At 35.6% G+C, this 19453-nt stretch overlaps 1 protein-coding gene across 1 annotated transcript in view; it reads left to right on the top strand.

Annotated features, from left to right (window-relative positions):
* ERCC8 (ERCC excision repair 8, CSA ubiquitin ligase complex subunit) overlaps positions 1 to 18694 on the top strand; it is a 29571-nt gene extending 10877 nt beyond the window's left edge. Inside the window, exons 5-12 of the mRNA XM_084225250.1 lie at positions 1330 to 1411; positions 2083 to 2151; positions 4635 to 4701; positions 5986 to 6089; positions 7121 to 7245; positions 9826 to 10023; positions 16437 to 16523; positions 18190 to 18694. Coding sequence (XP_084081376.1) covers positions 1330 to 1411; positions 2083 to 2151; positions 4635 to 4701; positions 5986 to 6089; positions 7121 to 7245; positions 9826 to 10023; positions 16437 to 16523; positions 18190 to 18258 — 801 coding nt within the window. The 3' untranslated portion in view covers positions 18259 to 18694. The remainder of the gene's footprint in view (positions 1 to 1329; positions 1412 to 2082; positions 2152 to 4634; positions 4702 to 5985; positions 6090 to 7120; positions 7246 to 9825; positions 10024 to 16436; positions 16524 to 18189) is intronic.
* Positions 18695 to 19453: the final 759 nt, after the last annotated feature.

Genomic DNA, 19453 nt, shown 5'->3' with positions numbered 1-19453 from the left:
CAGGAATACAGCTTGTTGAATTTTTGATGGGTAAACTTGTCCAGCAAGGTCTGGTCTGCAGTTCATTCTTGGGGATTGTTGAGTCTAATGGCAGTGGCTACCTATTTTTAATAACCAGCATCTAATAACCAGTACTTTGGAAGGACTGATGTTCTTGGCATACAGGATCCAGGTCCAGAATTCTGCTGTTGTAAGCATTATAAACACCATTTCTAAAAATCAGTAGAGAATGAGAGAAACCATTAAAACCATGCTAACCAATGTAACTGACATTAATAAGGTAAACAGATTATTTAAGAATTTATGTTGCTTTGATTCAGTAATCCTGGCATCATGTGTTGAACTGTGAATTCGTGTCTGTGGTTTGTCCTGTTCCCTATGAAGATATACATTGATTCCTAATATCATTGATAGGTAAATGTTCATAAGGATCTGAAATTGACATTGATACCATTTGACTGCTGTTTCACACATGGCAAAATAATTATTTGAAAAAAGATCTGTCATTCTGTCGTTCTAGAGACATAATAGGGAACAAATTTTTAGCTTTTTTGGTTTGGTTTGGGGTTTTTTTTAAGATATAAAGCTATGTTTGCAGTTGCTAAATCTTCTCATAAAAAATTAAGACTCCAGATAGTTAGATAGTTTTGTGATCATCTCTTGAAGTACACAGTGTACACATTAAAGTTATTGAATGACCTGTTCTGCCACTAAATGGTGTTTTTGAAAGTACAGACAACTCAGTTTTAAGAGATTTTTCACAACAGTCTTTTAGAATAAGACAACAAAAGTAGTTTACCTGGAAGGAATTGTACTTATTAAAGTAAATATTAAAGTTTATTAAAGTAAATATGTTCCGTTAGTTTTAAATGGTCATGAGGCAGATAATAGTTTTATATGGAACTGTTTTACTTTTTTAGGAATTGAAAATAGTGTGTGGTACTTGTGAATGAAAAGGGTCTTTAAATTTAGTCTGAAGTGCCTTCTTCCTGTTGACTCTATTTCCATATTATAACCTTTTCGTTTACCTACTAGCTTTATTAATTTTTGGTAACTGTAATCCTTTCCATTCATGCTTCTCATTTGTCAGTTTTCATGGTCTGTCTTTTGGGTCATCTGTGAGCTCTGGTGCTGTCCTGCTGTTGGAAGCAGTCTTACTCTGTGATGTTTGTGTTATCTGGCTTCTAATCAGGAGAGAGTTGTCATTACAATGTAAATAGTAATATTTCTATTAGTCTTACTTGTTGCTGTTATTTGAAAAATAATGGTGAGCATCTACATTCTGCTAATATCCTTGCATTGCAATTAATTAATTATTTGTATCATCAGCCTGCAGATATATTTCATTTTGAGGGGACAGTCTATAGCCATCACATGTCTCCAGTTGCTACAAAGCATTGTTTAATAGCAGGTATGTATCTGTTTTTAAGAGATAGATAGATAGATAGATAGATAGATAGATAGATAGATAGATAGATAGATAGATAGGGTTTATAATGATAAGCAGGTAATATTTCAGTTGGGTTTTTCCCCCTACTCTGTCTTATTTTTACATAAATCAAGTCTTGATAAGATGTAAGTTTACTGGTACAATAAAATACTGTCCATTAGTTGGATGATGTCAGTGACAGTATCATATTTGTTCTTCTGAAATAATGCATCAATCAGTTCTCCTTACTGATAAAATTCTTAGCTGTAATTAGATTCTTTCATTACATAAGTTATCATTTAAGGGTTATTAGATCCAAATATAGTAAATTTTGTAAATAAATCTGTGTATTGCTTACATGTACACAATGTAACTATGTTTAGCAAAAAAATATTTGAGGAGACATTTTTAAGTTTCCCAAGTATGATCCTGTTTACTTCCAGTTTCTAAATTTTGTTTGGACTAAAAATGTAAATCTATTATTAGAAGCATTAAGCATAAAGCATCATATTAATAGAAGCATTGCTCTGACTGAATGAGTAGTTATGCAGCTAGCATTTTTCTTCTATTTTTTGTCATTGCTAAGGTTTTTTTGTTGTTGGTCTTTCAGATGCTGGTGGTTTTTTTAGCTGTCTTTGTTTCTCTTGTTACAGTTGGTACCAAAAGCCCCAAAGTACAGCTCTGTGACTTGAAGTCTGGATCCAGTTCTCACATTCTGCAGGGTACTTTTTAGTCTGAACATAAATGTTAAACAATAACTACTTTGAGTAAAAACAAGTCCTGTAAAGAAACACTGTATACAATGTAATCTTTGTCAGTAACATGACTAATTTATTTGTAGCCAGTTGTGAAAGTTACACAGTGGCAAGAGATTCTTCTGGGTGTTTTTCTAGAGCTAATGAATTGCAGAATAAAAACATTAATCAATGACAAGTTACTACCGATGTTTGGGCATTTTCATGGTCTAACCAATACTGATTACTATTTATTGCATGGTTAAATGTTGTCATTGGTTTGGGGGGTTGTGGAATCAACAAGTGATGTTTTACTTAGTCTTTAAAAAAAGAAGAGCACGTAAAACAAGAGAAACTCCCCACCACCTTCCAGAAAGGTAACCCCCAGAAAAGAAACCAAAACAAATAGAAAATTTCACTGCTTTTAAGAAGGTATCCCATGGAGATATTTGAATGGATTTGTTTAGAAGTTTCTGATTTCTGTAGAACAAGCTTTCTGTAGAAGGATATTACCAAATCGTTTCCATTTTCCTAGTTCAGTTACATGTAACATTTTATTGTTCCATAATCCATTACTTTTGTCACTCAGTGAGAACTTGCCTTTGGTGGCTCTTTTCTAATGTGTACTTTCTGGAGTGTCAGTATATATACACATGCTCAAGAGAAGGCAATCATGAAGCAAATCTTCATGCTTCAACTGTAAAGAAGCATTAACTCAGACACAGCAATGTGAAAGTGCAGCTTTATTTCTTCACTGGCCAGCTAAGTCTCAAAGGAGCCTAGGTGATTTTTTTGTGATGCAGAGCTCAAGCTGTTAAACTATGAACTGATTTGGCTACAGCAAGCATCTCATGTTCTGTTCCTAGAACCTAGAGCTCCAGTCAGGACAGTGATAAAAACAGTTCTCTAAAGATCCTGTTTGGTTTCATCAGGGCTTCTTAATTTTGACAAGCATTAACAAGAGTTAATGCTTTCTAAGCACAAGCTCCGTTGTGTCTTTGTACATAGCCTGTAATAGCCTGTTACCTCACGTGCAGTATTGAAGGAGTAAGTGGAAGGAGAATATGTTACTGATTAGGGATAGTCTAGTAATTCTTTGCAGAGATGAAGCAATCAGTAATGTCTTGACCATATACATAGGCTAACTCTAGCAGCTGAAATGGAAGTATTTGCATGCCTGTAGTTTAATTAATGGATCCCAATAAATCTGTCTACTCTGAGCCTTCTAAGTGTATCCTGTAGTACCTGTATCTTGGAGGTTTTTCCTATTATCCTGGTCATTACAGTGATTTGATTAATTCGGGTAATGGCAAAGCACCTACTAGAAGATGTACCAGGAACAAGGTGGTTCACACCACCTCTAAACCGCGTTAGCAAAAATGCATTTTATAGTCTAGTATATTTTTCAGCAATATGTTTCTGTTATGGTATGAAGCATGATTGCAGTCTTTCCATTTAGGACATTTTATCCTTCCCATTGTCTGTACTTATTTAACATAACTTGCCAAGTTTTAAAGTGTGGGTGTGTGCATGTGTGTGTATAAAAAAACAAAACCAAAAAACATGTACATTCATATATATGCAAAAAGACCTTTCAGATCATTGAGTCCAGCTCTTAACCCAGCATTGCCAAATCCACCACTGAATTATGTCTTTAGGTGGCACATCTATGCATCTTTTGCATATCCCCATTGGTAATGGCTCAACCTGCCCTGGGCAACCTGTTCCTGCCAGAATTTTATTTGGAAAGTATGGGAATTTTTCCTAACTGCCAATCAAAACCTCCATTGATACAACTTGTGGCCACTTCCTCTCCTATTGTATGTTACCTGGGAGACTGACCCCCACCTGGCTACAGCTTTTTTCAGGTGGTTTTTGAGAGCAGTAAGGTTCCCTCAAATCTCCTTTCCTCCAGACTGAAAACCCCCAGCTCCCTCAGCTTTCCTTGCAGGACCTGTGTTCAACACCCTTCACTAGCTTCATTGATACTTTAATAGTTAAGGGAAAAAATACCACAAATTCAGGACAAAACTCTTAGAGGATAAAATGAGTGAAGTTTTAATTGTAAGTATGTAAGGTAGATATAGTTTAAATTTAACATTATTAAAGGATTTGAAGAAAAATAAATGGAAAGTTCCTTCCATATATGAAAATACCAGTGCCGCACAAAAAGCTGTGACTGAGTTGTAATGTGTTTTGCATAGGTAAAACCATCTTTATTATCAAAAATTATACACATTTAATACTGTGTGTATCACTTTCTGCTCACTGAAAGCCCGTTCAAGGAAGAAGAAGAAAAAGGAGAAATAACTTCTGTCCCAAAATAATACAGTTTCACAGAATTTAAATTGATGTTGCAATTCAGGTTATTATTCTGGCTTGGTGAATCCTATACAACTAAATATTTTTTTTTACTTTCAGTTATTTACACAAAATGGTGTGTGCAACCAGCTTTTTCATGTAATTTTTAGGTCACAGACAAGAAGTATTGGCAGTGTCCTGGTCCCCACGTCATGAATATGTTTTGGCAACAGGAAGGTAAGGATGTTGTGAACTGTTGAATGCACTGGAATATTGGTCAGTAAAACTTTTATACATTCTTTAGGCAGACTTACTTCTATTCAAATGCACATCTGGAGTTAATTTTCTTCATTGACTTTTACCTGTTCACAATTTTATAGCTTTTCCCTAGAAAAATGATACCTGAAGAACTGTTAACAAGTCATGCTAATTTTATAGCAAGTTTGTACAGAGTTTTGAAATACTAACTGTAACTACTGGTATAGGAAAATGGTAGAATATTAAGGATATACTCACTTCTTACTGTTTATTAGTGTGTGCATTGCTAATCCATGTTGTAATAAAGTAAAACATGATTATCTCAAATTACTGTTCTGGGAATCACACTTACCTATGTCAAAAAGAATAACTTGAATAGCTTAGCTAATGTAACTTTCCAAGTGACAGTAATTTAGTGAATATGGATTGTATGTTGATATTCCTGGGCTTTTTTTGTTTTCTGTCCAGATATTTTTAATGTAAAAAATCCACTTGGCTATTTTGTAACTTTCATGTATGTTAGCTTTTGACTATAGTGTGACATTTCTCTTCTTGCTTTTTAGATGCTGTGGTTTTTTTTTCTTTTGCAGAGAACAGCTATTTCATAAGTTTAGTGGAATGGCTGTTTTATAAGTTTAGTGAAGTTACCTTTGGTTTCTGAAATCAGGCTTCTGAAAGGCTTATCAAAGTTGGAAGATGTTTTAACAGTGTGTTGTTTAGGGATTGATTTGTTTGTTTGTTTGCTTGCTTGCTTGCTTGTTGGGGTTTGTTTGTGGGGGTTTTGTTGTTTTTGTCTTGTTGTAGCAGATGAAAAGTTGTTTGCTTGTAGACAGCTTCTGTACCAGTCATACAATAGATCTGTGATAACAAAAGCCCAAATTCTCAGACCACTATTACAGACAGTGTTGGAGTCTGTAGCTACAGTTTAGACACCAGAAGAATTAGCAAGTTTATTCGCAGGCTGTGTGTGTATGCAAGAGTGTTATGTTGTAATCAAAGAGATAAGCGTACTGTGTTACAGGTGATGATTCACTCTTACGTCGTGATAGTGTACCAGCTGAAGTTATTAATACATGTAAATGAAAGTCTGAAGTCTGCCTTAAAATATTTTTAATGGATTTCTGTTGACTTGAGTGTGCCCATATGATGAGTGGTTCAGTATAGTTGCTGGACCAAAGTGAGTGCCAGGTGTGTTGACCAAAGACAGTTTCTGAACTGTAGTGCACTCAATTTCCCTAATTTTAGCAAATCTGTTTGTCTTAGTGCTGATGGTAGAGTAAAATTATGGGATGTGAGGAGAGCTTCTGGATGTCTGAGTACACTTGATCAGTACAACGGAGAAAAGTCCAAAGCATCATCTGAGGCAGGTAATACAAAATATAACTGGTGGCAATTCATATGTAACTGAAGTAATTCTTACATTTCATGAATATTTTTGAATACTAAGACCATCAAGGGGGGTAGTGATAGTCCAGTTGTTACTTAGCACATAACAGAGGCCATTCAGATTTGTTCAGTTACTTCTGTTATAGAGTCAGTGTTTATTGTTTGGGACCTTGTTTAGAGAGATTGCCTAAACAATAGCAGTGTATCTATTCTAAATGGCTTTCCTCTAAAAAGGAAAATTCTGTTATCTTTTTTGTGAGTGGTAGAATTCATTTATGCTGTGGATTAGCCTTTATGTAAGTACAAAATTGATTGAAATTTAAAAAATTATTGAGAGGAAAATTTTCTAAAGAAAGCTAGTACTTGGTCAAAAAGAAAAAATATTGTTTAATGAAAACCAAAAGTGATGTCACTCCAAAGACAACTAGTGCCATTTCATACATTCCTTTGAAAAACACATTGACTTGTTCGATCTCAACATCTTTCTTTTCAACTTCATTTTCGTCAGCCAGGTTCAAAATTATTTTTTCGTTATCTAATATCAATTGTATTGGCTAGGGTATTTAATTTATTGAAATGTATACAAACTAAGCCAATAGCAGGTAATAATTATTTTCTAATAAAATCTTTAAAAAGCAGTTCACACTTCTACCTAAAAGGTATGTCTAAATTAGGTACTGCTGTATAGTACAGAAAGACCTTATCCTGACTGCTTCAGAGCTGGCCAAAAGCTACAGCATGATGTTGAGGGAGTTGTCCAAAAACCTCTGGAACACTGACAGGCTGGGGGCATCAACAACTGGATGATAGATTGAACAGAATTGGCCCTTGAACTGCACCCTGTGGAGCACTGCTGGTGGCTGTTAGCAGGCCAGATTTTTATAAACCAAAAATTAAATTATTTTTAACTGAATGTTACCATTCAAACAGCACTTTAAATGCTCCACATTGAAGGAAAATGTAAAGTAGTAACTTTTCTCTGGAGACCTGAGACAGCTCTTTTTCCTGGCAGCAAACACTGCTCACAATGGGAGAGTTAATGGTTTATGCTATACAAATGATGGACTTCACCTGCTAACCATTGGTACAGATGATCGGATGCGACTCTGGAATAGCTCCACTGGAGAAAACACCTTAGTAAGTTTTCAAGGAACTTCAGTTGCATTTTTACTTTCATTTAATTTTAAGAGATTTGTAATTTTTGCAGCTGTCAGTAGAACTTGGATTTTATTTTCATAAAGGATGTAGCTGCTCAATTTCATCACTAGAACATTTGGTAAACATTTTTTTCTTCCAAATTTCTTTTTGTCTAGTCATTGTAAAGAAGAAGAGTATGAAGAAGCCTAATCTACTTAATGATTGAATGTCATTACTCTGAGTCAATGAATTTGAGAGTATAGCTATAAACATTTTATACAGTAATAAAAACATAAATAAGCAGTGACTTCTGGTAGAAAGTTTTGGGTTTTTAAAAATTATTAGTTGCCAGTGTACTTTCCATAGAGCAGTTGGCCGTACCTGAAAGTTTTACTGACTGCCTGGCTTTCTTGCAAATCTCTTTCTGTTTTTGTGGAATCTCTCCTGTGGAGTTGCATGACAGTATTAAAAATATCTATTCATCCATCCTTCCAAATTTGTGTTGGAATCACACAGCAGCAGGAATGAGGGGTGGGAAATGTGTTAAATCTCTACTGATGTTGCAGTCTTTTCAATGGCTTTTGGATTTTTTTTGTGCTGAAGGTTTTTGTTTTATTTTTCTGTTCAGTAATGAAAATAGTTTTCTTTGTTGATTTTGAAAGAAGAACAGACTAGGTAAGTCAGTGTCCATGGAAATTTAGTCAGCTGTAATTATGGTCTGTCATTGCTATCAGGAAAGAAAGAAATTTTGCTATACCTCAGAAATGTATTAATTCTACTGCTTAGTTTCAGAACAAAGCAAAATAATTCTGTATGGATATTAAATAAAAAGACTTCTCTCCATCCTACCCATATTTGGCAGTTTGTTCTCAGCACCTCATACACAAACATCTTCCTGTCTTTAAATCACCACCACCAAAGTAGATAATGCAGTTTGTTCATTCTCCTGTTGCCAGCTGGATCACTGGTTTTTGGGTTTTCTGTGCCTGTTAGTTCATTGACTTTTTTATAGGCTATTTTACAGTTTTCTAATCTGGTGTGGAATAGCTTGACCCTGCTTTACTTTTTAGAGTTCAGAGTTGTATTGTCCAGAGTACTGTATTTTCACACACTGCCCAGAGTTATTGCTTAAAATAATTTTAAGGCATCAGCAAAGAAATAAATGCATTTAGAAGTATTACAAGTTTTCACCATAGCCCTTTTATTTCCCTGACTAGCCCATCCTTTTGACCTTTTTATATCTTTCTAAAGGTATAGAAACTAGGCCATACATATGATTTTCTTTTAACAATGTCACTGTTGTGTACAATATTAGCAAAACTCTCTGTGTTAATCTTAAATCTCCCCACCTAAAACTGAAGGCCTAGAGTTAAGAAAGAAAACAATTCCAATTCCAAAATCTTTTGACTATAAGCTAAGAAATTTGTGAAGTTCATAATGTAAATATTCTAACACAACACATTTTCTTCATGAAAATATAATCCAAATTGTAATGCTTTGTTTTAATTAAATTTGTTTAGAGGAAGGCTATACTATTTCCATGAATATATTCCTCTATCTCTTCATAAATATACTTTTGATGTTTGATAGAACCTAATTAGACTGATACAGTCAGCTGGAATATTTTCAAACATGTTTGCAAACTTCACTTTCAATCTTTTATGAGATTTTTATCTGTATAAAACTTGTCAAGAGTTTGAAACTCTATGGAACTGTAGCTTGAGATACTAGTAGAGGTCTTAATAAGATGCTGTTATGCTATTTTAATTCGCAAGACTTCCCTTACACCTCACCACTAAGGTCTTAGAAATTTTTCCTATCAAAGCTACCCTGGGAAAAAATGGTCCAGTACTTTTTTGTTGAACTTGTAAATAATTTCAGTGTCTCATACCTTTTGTTACCAATATCGTTGATCTGTTTGATTTTTTTATTGCTATTTCCAGTAAATTGTTCTTATCTCAACCCATGATCTCTGCCTTTTGTGCTTTGAATCTGAGGCAGGAGAGTGAGTGTACTGAATTGGAAATGCCATTCTTAAACCACAACAGGTGGTAATTCCTGAACCATGTCTAATTTCAGTGAGGGTTTAGGTGCTTGATGTGGATCTGGCATGTAACAGCCTGGTGCAAATCCTGTTTCTTAGTGTGGAGTTGCTAATTTTCAGGCATTTCCTTCTTTCCTTCTTTCCTTCTTCTTTCCTTCTTTCCTTCTTTCCTTCTTTCCTTCTTTCCTTCTTTCCTTCTTTCCTTCTTTCCTTCTTTCCTTCTTTCCTTCTTTCCTTCTTTCCTTCTTTCCTTCTTTCCTTCTTTCCTTCTTTCCTTCTTTCCTTCTTTCCTTCTTTCCTTCTTTCCTTTCCTTCTTTCCTTCTTTATTGATATTAAGAAGAATAAACTTTATCAAACATAAAAATGATTCTTTTGATAGACATTTGTACTTTGAAATATCAAGAGTTATGTTAATATAACTCAAAATTAATTATATTGAATATTAAACATGAAGTAAAATTGACCTTTTAATGTAATTTCCTGGGGTTTTACTTAATAGCTGACTATGTAATCTATGTGATCTTTCATTTTGCAGGTGAACTATGGGAAAGTCTGCAATGAAAGTAGGAAAGGACTCAAATTTGCCATCTCTTGTGGCTGTAATCCAGAGTTTGCCTTTGTTCCATATGGAAGTACCATTGCTGTTTATACAGTTTTCACAGGAGAACTGATAACTATGCTTAGAGGGCATTATAGTACTGTCAACTGCTGTGTATTTCAACCTCATTTTCAGGTAAGTAAGCTACAAACAGTATTCCAGGCAAGCAGGAATATTTATGCAGATTGACTTACCATTTGCACTATAAAAGCATTCACTTTTCAGGGATATGCTTTAATCAAAGATCATAAGAAGGAGTACTGTGGCTTACGTGTCATCCAGGAGAAGTTTAGTCAAATTTTTGGGATGACATTTTCTGGATTAGGTTCCTTCTACTGCTTGTTTTGTCTCAGATATGTAACTTCTCAAGATACCTTTAATAATTTTTTGGCTTGTGTAGTCATAATTAAAGCATATGTGTGAAGGCTTTTGTTTTCTGTAAAACTGAAGAGGAGTTGTCTGACAGAGATATCTGAGACTAATCACATTAAGAAAGAATGTGAAGTGCCTTAGTACTGCGATGAGTACTGAGAAGGCTCTCAAATACTTTGCTAAGGTGATCTTGCTCAAAGGCCTGTAGTTACACTTTGGATAAAGTGCTGCCAACATTGTGAGTTTCTTAAATTAATCAGAGAACATTTCAACTGAGAAATACCATAGCATTACAGGGACTCATGGTACTGACAGATTTTTTTTTCTTCTCTGCCTTTTTTTCTTTTCCTATCCGTATCCCCCTCTGGTATATTTTTCTCTTGTAATAAAAGAGTTAAGGATAACAAAAGTTAATTTGTTATGAGATACTTTAAAACAGATTGTTCATATGGCATAGATTGTTCTAAGAGCAGAATGGATGATAGTATGGATTTTCAGGCCATTACATAGTTGCCCTCCTGTATTAAGGATCATACTTCATGTCCCAATGCTGCCTCCCTTGCCTGCTGTTTCTGAGTATCAGGCTGAAATATTTGAGGCAGAAGGGGTGTGGAGGTACCTTTTCATGACCTCTCATCATAGAAGTGACTCTGGTAGCATCTGCTTTCTGTCCAGTAGCTTTGATTGAATCACTGAGACTGTATCACTGGAGACAGACTTCACTGAAAATTATGGAGACATTATGGACACGCAGTAGACCTCAAGCTAATAAGCCTTTCTAGATCTGGGAGGCAACTGATAATAATAGTCAGTGAGATACATCAACTGCAATATTCACATTGTGGCTAAAGCACATCTTTTCCAGAATGTTCTTGAAAAGCTTTTTGTCTTTCCAAGAATAGTTTCCCAACAAAACTTCTAGCATGTTTATATAAAGTTATCTTTGGTGTTTTTCTTGATGAACTGAAGAGGTGAGGCTAATTAGGTCTCTCTGTAAAACATGTTTTACTTGTTTTACATGTGGTGTCGCTACCTTGGCATTTAAGATCCATGGTAAGGGATCACTCGTGTGCATATGCACAGAAGAACTACATCAGTCACTGTATCTAGAAGTTTGTGATGTCAACAACTTCATTTGCTTATCTGATGCGACTCCTGATTCTCTTTCAGAAATACCCTTTTCCAGGGTTCAGTTCTATACTGTAGAAGTGTGGATTTTCTTTTTTCGTAAATGCTGTGCTTTCAGTTATATTTACTAGTTAGTCTGAGAAATAACATATGTCGTTGTTTGCCACTGGCTTAATACCAGGCACCCACAAGAGTCATTTGCTTACCCTCTCCTGCTACAGTTGGGCAGAGGAGAGAGAAAAAAATAAGTAATGAAGGGCTCATAAGTTCAGGTAAGGATTGGGAGAAAAACATCCTAAGGGCAAAACAGGTTCAAATTCAAAGGTATAAAGTAAATTTATTATTAACAGTCATAGGAGGATAATGAGAAGTAAAACAAGCCTTTAAAACACCTTTTTTCCCCTCACCCTCTCCCTCCTTCCCACCGACAGTGCAGAGAGGCAGGGCTTGGGGGTTTGGTCAGTTCATCACAGGAGATCATCCTCTGTTCACTCAGGAAGAGGAGTCTTTTCTCTGCTATGTCGTGGGGTCCCTCCCACGGGCAAACAGTCTTCCCAAAAACTGGTCTGGTGTGGGTCACTCGTCCATGGGGTGCAGTCCTGTAAGGATAGGCTGCTCTGCTTTGGAGCAGGGGCTCTCTGTCTCTGGAAGCAGGGGCCCTTCTTTTCTGGTTGACTCTCCCAATAGATCACAGCTTTCTCTGGCGTCCACCCACTCCAGCATGATCACTTTTCCCTTGGGCTGCAAGTGGATCTCTGCATCCCCTATGCACTTCATGCATTACAGGGCGACAGCCTGTTTCAGCATGGTCCTCACCACAGCTTGCAGAGGAATCTTGGCTCCAGCACCTGGAGCACCTCCTCCCCCTCCTTCTGGACTGACCTTGGTGCTGCCATGTTCTTTTCCCTCACATATCCCCTCCTCTTCTCTATCTAGAAGAAAAAATGCTGCTTGTAGGTAGCACTGCCAACAAGTTCCACTAAGTCAAAGATTCCTGCAGATCCCGCAGTGCTGAGAAGCTGATCTCATCTAGGTTCTGTGCTGGGGAGCTGTTCACCGTGGTTTTGCCACCAGCCATGTGGCTGTGCCACCACCACGTGAACAGTGGTGGCTGCCGCAGCGCTGGCACTGTTCAACATCTCACCTCCTGCGGGGTGCCAGGAAGGGGAAGCCACTGCTGCCTCTGCCCTCTTTGCCCACAGCACGGCTGGCTAGGGGCAGGGCCAGGCAAGGGGAAGCCATGGGTCACACCGAGATGGTGGCATCCATGGTGCCTCATCACCCCAGGGAAAATACGTGTGTGCTGCTTTGGTTTTCTGCTTAAATGTCATCACAGAGGTGTTACCAACCTTTCTCACTGGGCCAGCAGCATGTCCATCTTCAGAACCATCAGAGAGTGGCTCTGTTGGACATGGCTGAAGCTTCTAGATGCTCCTCACAGAAGCTACCCCTTTGGCCCTCCCTGTTACCAATAAACCAGGCCATGCCAAATCCAGACACCCTAATCAGGATGTCAACACCAAAGGTAGTGCTACTGTTATTTTCACTGTGTTCATATATGTACTTCCAAGTATCTTATCCTATCTTGACACACTTAAGTGTATTCGTCAGTATTCATGTAATTACAATAGAAATTACAAATTTGTCAGTAAAATTTCTTTCCTGTAATATTGTTTGTTAAATTTATAGTCACCTCTTCTAATTTACTCTCTCAAGTATTATTAAATCAACATGCTGCAAAGTTATTCACAACTGTACATTTGTATTTTGCTACTAGTTTTAAGTAAAATCACTTTTGCTTAACAAAACATGCTCTATTGCAAATTTTGTTGAGTGTTTATATATCTATATTTTAACTCTACAGTAACTTAATAATTTAATAATCTTTTCCATTATCATGTTTAAGATTAAAATAATGTCAGTTCATTCTTGTCTATATTAATCTGCCTGGTTTTTTTCTTTCTGAATGGCATATCAGCTCACTTTCAGCTCTGGAATTTTTAAATGCATATCAAAATATAATTAAGCAAGCTGGAAGTTTTCCTTGATGATTCTTCTAAGTCTCACCGATGTAAGCTATGTAAACAGCGGTGAAATGTGTAGCAGTGGCTTTGTAACTTTTTTCTTACTTGTTAGCACTTAAGTGGACTTTAGTACCCTGTCTTCATGAGAAACAAGATCTATATCTTTTCCGTAGTTTTGGCCATTCCCGTCTAGTATTCTCTGTTGTTGTTAAGTTTTCTCCATATTAACAGTCTTATAAACTTTTCCTCCTATCTTTAACCCTGGTGACTGATTTGTGTCCTACCCATCCTCAGGTTTGGTCCTTAGATTTTTCTCACTAATTTTTTACTGTGTTCAGAATTCCTTATTAGTATTGATTGCTACCAGTCCCTCATGTCCTTTCTGCTCATTAACTGTATTTTAATTGCTATCTTTGTTTCACCTCATAACTAGAATAGGCTCTAAGAAGAAACTTAAACTTTGCACCAATTATGTATTTGAGCTGAGAAGTGTCTTGGAACCATATAATCAAATGTGATCACTGATAACCAAGCAGCTAGTTATTTGAAATTGAATTGTACTAGTCCTTATCTGTTCTTATCCAAATTAATTAGCATGTTTGTGTGAAATACCTTTTATGTTTGAGGTGCAGCATGGAGCTGTGTCCAGAGAGCGTTATGAGCTTTAGTTAATGTGTGTATATATGCCTTTTCTGATCCTAGGAACAGAACCATAAAATCCACTATATTATTGTTTGCCTGTACTGTTCTTTCGTAAATATCTCTATAAAGTTAATAAGATGTTAGACTGCTTGAGTAATAAATACTGCAGAATTTGGCCCTTTAATAAGAAGGAGGTCAGTAATTTCAAGGGTGGTGTGGAAAATCTTTGTTGTGCAATATTGTAGATGATGTTTACAGTTGGATCTAATACACTAGATACCAGTGTGCCATATTATCCTGCTTAGAATGATTTAAATTAACAAACAAGATCCACGTTTCCCTTTCAGAAAAATAAATTGCGTAAATCATCATATATGAATAACATGTCATAAAATAGTAGTATGCAACAGGAAGCAATTTTTATTTAAATCATACTGCTGCTCATGCTGTTCAAGAAATGCTAGTGACATCTGCAAAGGTATTTGGCAAATCCAGTAGAAGGCTATTACATAAAGTTAACTGAAAATTAAATTAGGTTTTATTTGCAGTCTTTTCATATATTGTACTATAAACATGCATAGATTTATGTTTGTAGTGCAATATATGTGTCTGTCTTGTATCATAACATAATTCTACATAAAGGTCACGAGATCTTCTTTTGACTGACTTACGGTGAGTCACCAGTTCAGGTAGTAATAGTTACTTGTAAGTATTGCTTAATGCAGTGGCTATTAGCTGAAGATCTTGCCATACCAGGATCAGAAAGTGAGACAAGTGGTAAGAAGGATTAAAATGGAAGTATGCGGATGTCACTGTGACATTGCTCATAAGGAGCTATTTTGGCATAGAAAGGTCTTTTAAAGTTCTTAGTAATATTCTATATTCTATCAAAGACAGAAGGCCGAAGTAGAGTACTGCTGACAGAATAAGGTAGAATTTGACCTATACTTTGGTGTACCATATCTTCTTTTAAGCAAGGTAAGTAGGATGGTTATCTCTCTTAAAATTGTAAATGCTAATCTTGAATGTTTTTTATGCATGAACAATTTCATGCATAGTACCAGCTTTTGAAAAATGTGTCAGCTCACTTGAATAAGATTACCCACATAAATGTTTATAGGAATTGAGCATTAAGTTTCTGCACCAAATGTCATCATAATTAATGCAGTTCTAATTATATATAAATTATATAGGAAACTTCCTGCAAAGACAGACCTGTGATAATATACTGAGCTTATACTGAATCAACGTACTCATATTGTGCACATATGCAGAGAGTTGCTAGTTTAAGTGTAAAAACCAGCATACTTAAAGAAAGGATTTCATACTGCATACTGTCAGCCTAAATACCACACAAAAACCCATATGTCTCACTCAGGCAGTTTAAATACATGACAATACTCAAGTGTTGTCAGACATAACATATAATAAGCAGGAATATAATTCAGTATTGAAGGCATATGAGAATATCTTCATACCTGTTAATTTAAGTAGCACGTTGGAAAATGCAAGTATGATAGGTTTGCAAAATTTACTGCAAAGATGGTGTTAGTATTTCTCCCCAGCAAAATTTTCTCATCTTAGAGTGACAGAGGAGTCTGTGTTTCCTGTAGTACAGAACTACAGAACTGTTCTTTAGTACAGAACAGTAAGAAAATTAAGATATATATGACTTACAGCTATTTGATGTAAGGACTGTTTGTTGCCATGTCTTGCAGGGCGCCTTGTGCAATGAGCTCTCAGTCCTTAGTCATTACCATAATAACTAATAAGAGTTATTTATATTAAAAGTAATCAATTAGTCTTTCTGATCTATGCCTTCCCAACAGGGTACAAGCCTCATATTGTACTCTATTTTTTCTTTTCCTTCCCTAGGCATACTGAAACTACATTTGCTAAATACTTCTTTGTTCCATACATATTCTCTTTTCTGATGTGAATTACTAGATTCTTGATTCTTCTGAGTTTATTCCTGGTTTTTAATTATAATAAAATATTTGTCCTTTTTTTTGTTTGTTTGTATGGTTTTTCAGTTTTTTTACTTGTCTATAAACAGTTTCTTAAGGTGCCTAACTGTTAAAATAGATGTGTTTTCAGGAGATAAGAGAGAGGGAAGAAGAAAAATGTATTTAAGCAACAAAGTTCATTTTAATGTGGTTTTGCTGTTTTGGTGAGCAATCTAGAAAAAAATATAAAAACATTAATTTTGTTTTCACATATTATTTAAAGTACTGCTTTATCCAGATTTATAGTATAAATTAGAAATTGACTATTGTCTTTATTTTTAAACAATATTCACTACCTTTTTTTCTGCCCAGTATGGTATCTATGTCACTATTCAGTAAATTTGTGTGAAAGTAACTTTTCTTTGTTTTTTTACAGGAACTTTATAGTGGTAGCAAAGACTGCAATATCCTTGCATGGATACCAGCTCCACGAGAGCCAGTTCCGGATGATATTTCTGAAAAGGTAGTGAATTTTTGAGTTTCAACTGTACTTTTTTTTGGCTGTTATGCTTGGGCAGGTTGTGTGGAAAATCATTATGAAGTATGTGATTCATCACCAACATTTTTAACAATTTCTAATTAAGAAGAGAAATGTCTGTTATTTCTGTGCAATCTTTTGATTCTTGTAGGATTTTGAGAAGACATTTTCTCTTGTAGTCTAGTAAAATCTTTTGCAGGCTGCTAGCTTCCTACTTAGTTAAGAGTAGTTCATCTTATTTGACTGTGGGTCTTTCAAATTCTGCTTCTTTAATTTTCAAACTGCTTTCTGCAGTTTATCCTGTTTTGGAATTATTGAGGTGCTAGATTGTATTTTAAATTGTTTAAGAATATACTGTGTATTTAGCAGTAAGTTTCGGGACACCATACTTCATGCACATATATTTTTTATGTGAAAATCAAAGACCCAAGGCAAGCCATTCATAGTGATTGCAGGGAAGATCATATGTAAGACTGTTTTCCATTAGAGTATTTTCTCTCTCTCAGACTAGAAATATTTCAGTGAACAGCCTGAGTGCCAGAAAGTCTATATTTTAAGGAACTGAAACCATTCACAGGATCAAAATCTGGCAAACTGTACTGATGTTGAAAAATGAGGATGTATTAATATTTTGGCCCATAGCATGTGAGAAGTCCAGTTTTTAAAATTTCAGCATCATTCCATTTTAGATGGAGAAATTATAAGAAGCATAAAATTGATACATTTGCTTTTTGTAAGTTTTTGTATTTCAAAAATATCCTGCACTTAAGCAGAGAAGAAAAATATAGTTCCAGAGGTTTGATACCCCAAGCCCAAATTGTGTTGACCTGAAATTAATATTTTTGGCATGAAAATTTTGATGTGAAGAAATTGGATTTTTCTTAGTCTGAAAAGCAAAAACCCACAGCAACAAGATTATTTATTTAGCTCTGATTAGAACGGCTCCTTTAAATTTGACACAGTGGCAGTATGTAATATATGCCATTGTTTTGAAATCTGTTAAGCTACAGCTGCTGTTTGCAAATGCTGTAGATGAGATTTCTCTGTAAGAACCTGTTTTGCTGTCCACAGGCCATTAATTCACTTTTCCTCCCAGGTGCTAGAATAGGCATTTGAGTGCTTGTATGACCAGAATCTGAACCCAGAATAGAAGTAAACAAGAAAAATAATTTACCTTAAGTCACTGTGATTCAGTGAACTGCATAGCTACACAAAGCCTTTAGTTGGACCCTGTTGGGGTTGAGGTGAAATATTTCTTGGATGTGGATAGAGGCCGGGGCTGCTTCCTGAAACTGTAATGCTAAGTTGTGATGGGTTGAGGATGTTGTGATCTAAATTAAAGCAGTGGCACACAATAAACACAGTTATAACATTTGTTACATTTTGTACCAAACATTTGTAATACTTCCAGTCAGTCCTCCAGATATTTTATGCTGAAATTGAAATTAAATACAGTACTATTTCTTTTCATAATTTATTATGTCTCAAATCAGCAGAATGTCTAAAAAAGTAGTTAAAAAAAATCCAGTACTGATGAGAGATAGAATAGTTTGTCTACATGTAGTCATTTAAAAAGTGCATTTAGCTTTGCCCTTATTTGATTGTAGTATTTTTTATTAAGCAAAACACTGCAAATTTTTATTTTCCCTAGTCTCTGCCTCAACATCATGTAAATCCAGCATATGAAGACGCATGGAGCAGCAGTGATGATGAAGGCTGAATTTAAATTATGAGCTGATATAAAATTGACATTCAGGCACTACTTTTACAGAAATTGGACATTGTTGGATTTATCACAACTGGATTTTAGGTACACTTCTGTTAGAGAAAGGTCTTTCAGAAATACATTTCCACTGTTCTCTGTGTTTCTTTGTCACTGTAAAGTTAAATCCAAAGGATTACTTTTTCATACTTGCTGACTTTTGTACTTACACATTGGTATATTTTATTCAGTGTTGAACAGCTGATAAAGAAAAAATAAAAGCCCTTGGGACCAGTCAAAATTATATTGCTTCTGCTTTCTTTAGTACATGAGGAGATAACCCATTCATTTCCAAGACACATGATGCAGAGGATTTTCCATGAAAGAGGGGTAGCTCAGAAATACTTCCAACTTACTTTTATCAATGTCTTGAAGGAACAGATTGTATCCATTTTCAAGTGGTTATGTGCTGTGGGAGTCAACAGATGTTTGTGCCTGGTCTTCTTGCATTTTCAGTTTTGCATGTTTTTCCATAAATGCAGTATTCACTTCAGAAAGAGGTATAGCAGGGATCCTCTATTCAAGTATTTATATGGTAACCCTATCATCTGATGTCTGAATCTGCTCCAGAAAGCTAAGAAAAGAAACTAGTTTAGAGTTTTTGTTGCTCCTGTTAGCAGGTTTTCAAGATCAACCTTCTATTTACGAATCACACATCTTTAGCAAACATGAAGGATTCCTGGACAGAAACAGGGTTGAGGTACAGTACAAGGCAGAGAACAGATCACATTTCAAATGAAAAATATTGAATGTAATCCTTCCAGACTGTTTTCATGTAAAACATTTTGTGGTCCTAATGCCTGCTCTGTTTTGAAAGGGAGGAGTTTTGTGGGGTTATTGTCTCATCTCAGTCACTAGTTTATGCTTCAGACATAATGTAGTCTCTATCACTAAAGAATGTTTTCAGATTGCTTAAAGCATCACCAGCAAAAGTATTGGTAAAAACAGGTCCAGTATAAAAGTGACAGCAGGACAAGTTTTGTTGGCAAGGTTCACTCTTAAGGGCACACTGAGGAAAAGTGAACAAAAACCCAGACTAAATCAATCCAGTCTAAAATAAACCTAAAACTGTGCCACATAACTTATAATTGAAGTTAAATGATCTAGCAAAGAATTCATATAGGATTTGCTATACCACAACAGTAACTTACTT

Source organism: Fringilla coelebs (genome assembly GCF_963513975.1).
Source record: "Fringilla coelebs genome assembly, chromosome: Z".
Lineage (NCBI taxonomy): Eukaryota > Metazoa > Chordata > Aves > Passeriformes > Fringillidae > Fringilla > Fringilla coelebs.
The sequence above is the reverse complement of the archived record's forward strand: the minus strand, read 5'-3'. Positions and strand labels throughout refer to the sequence as shown.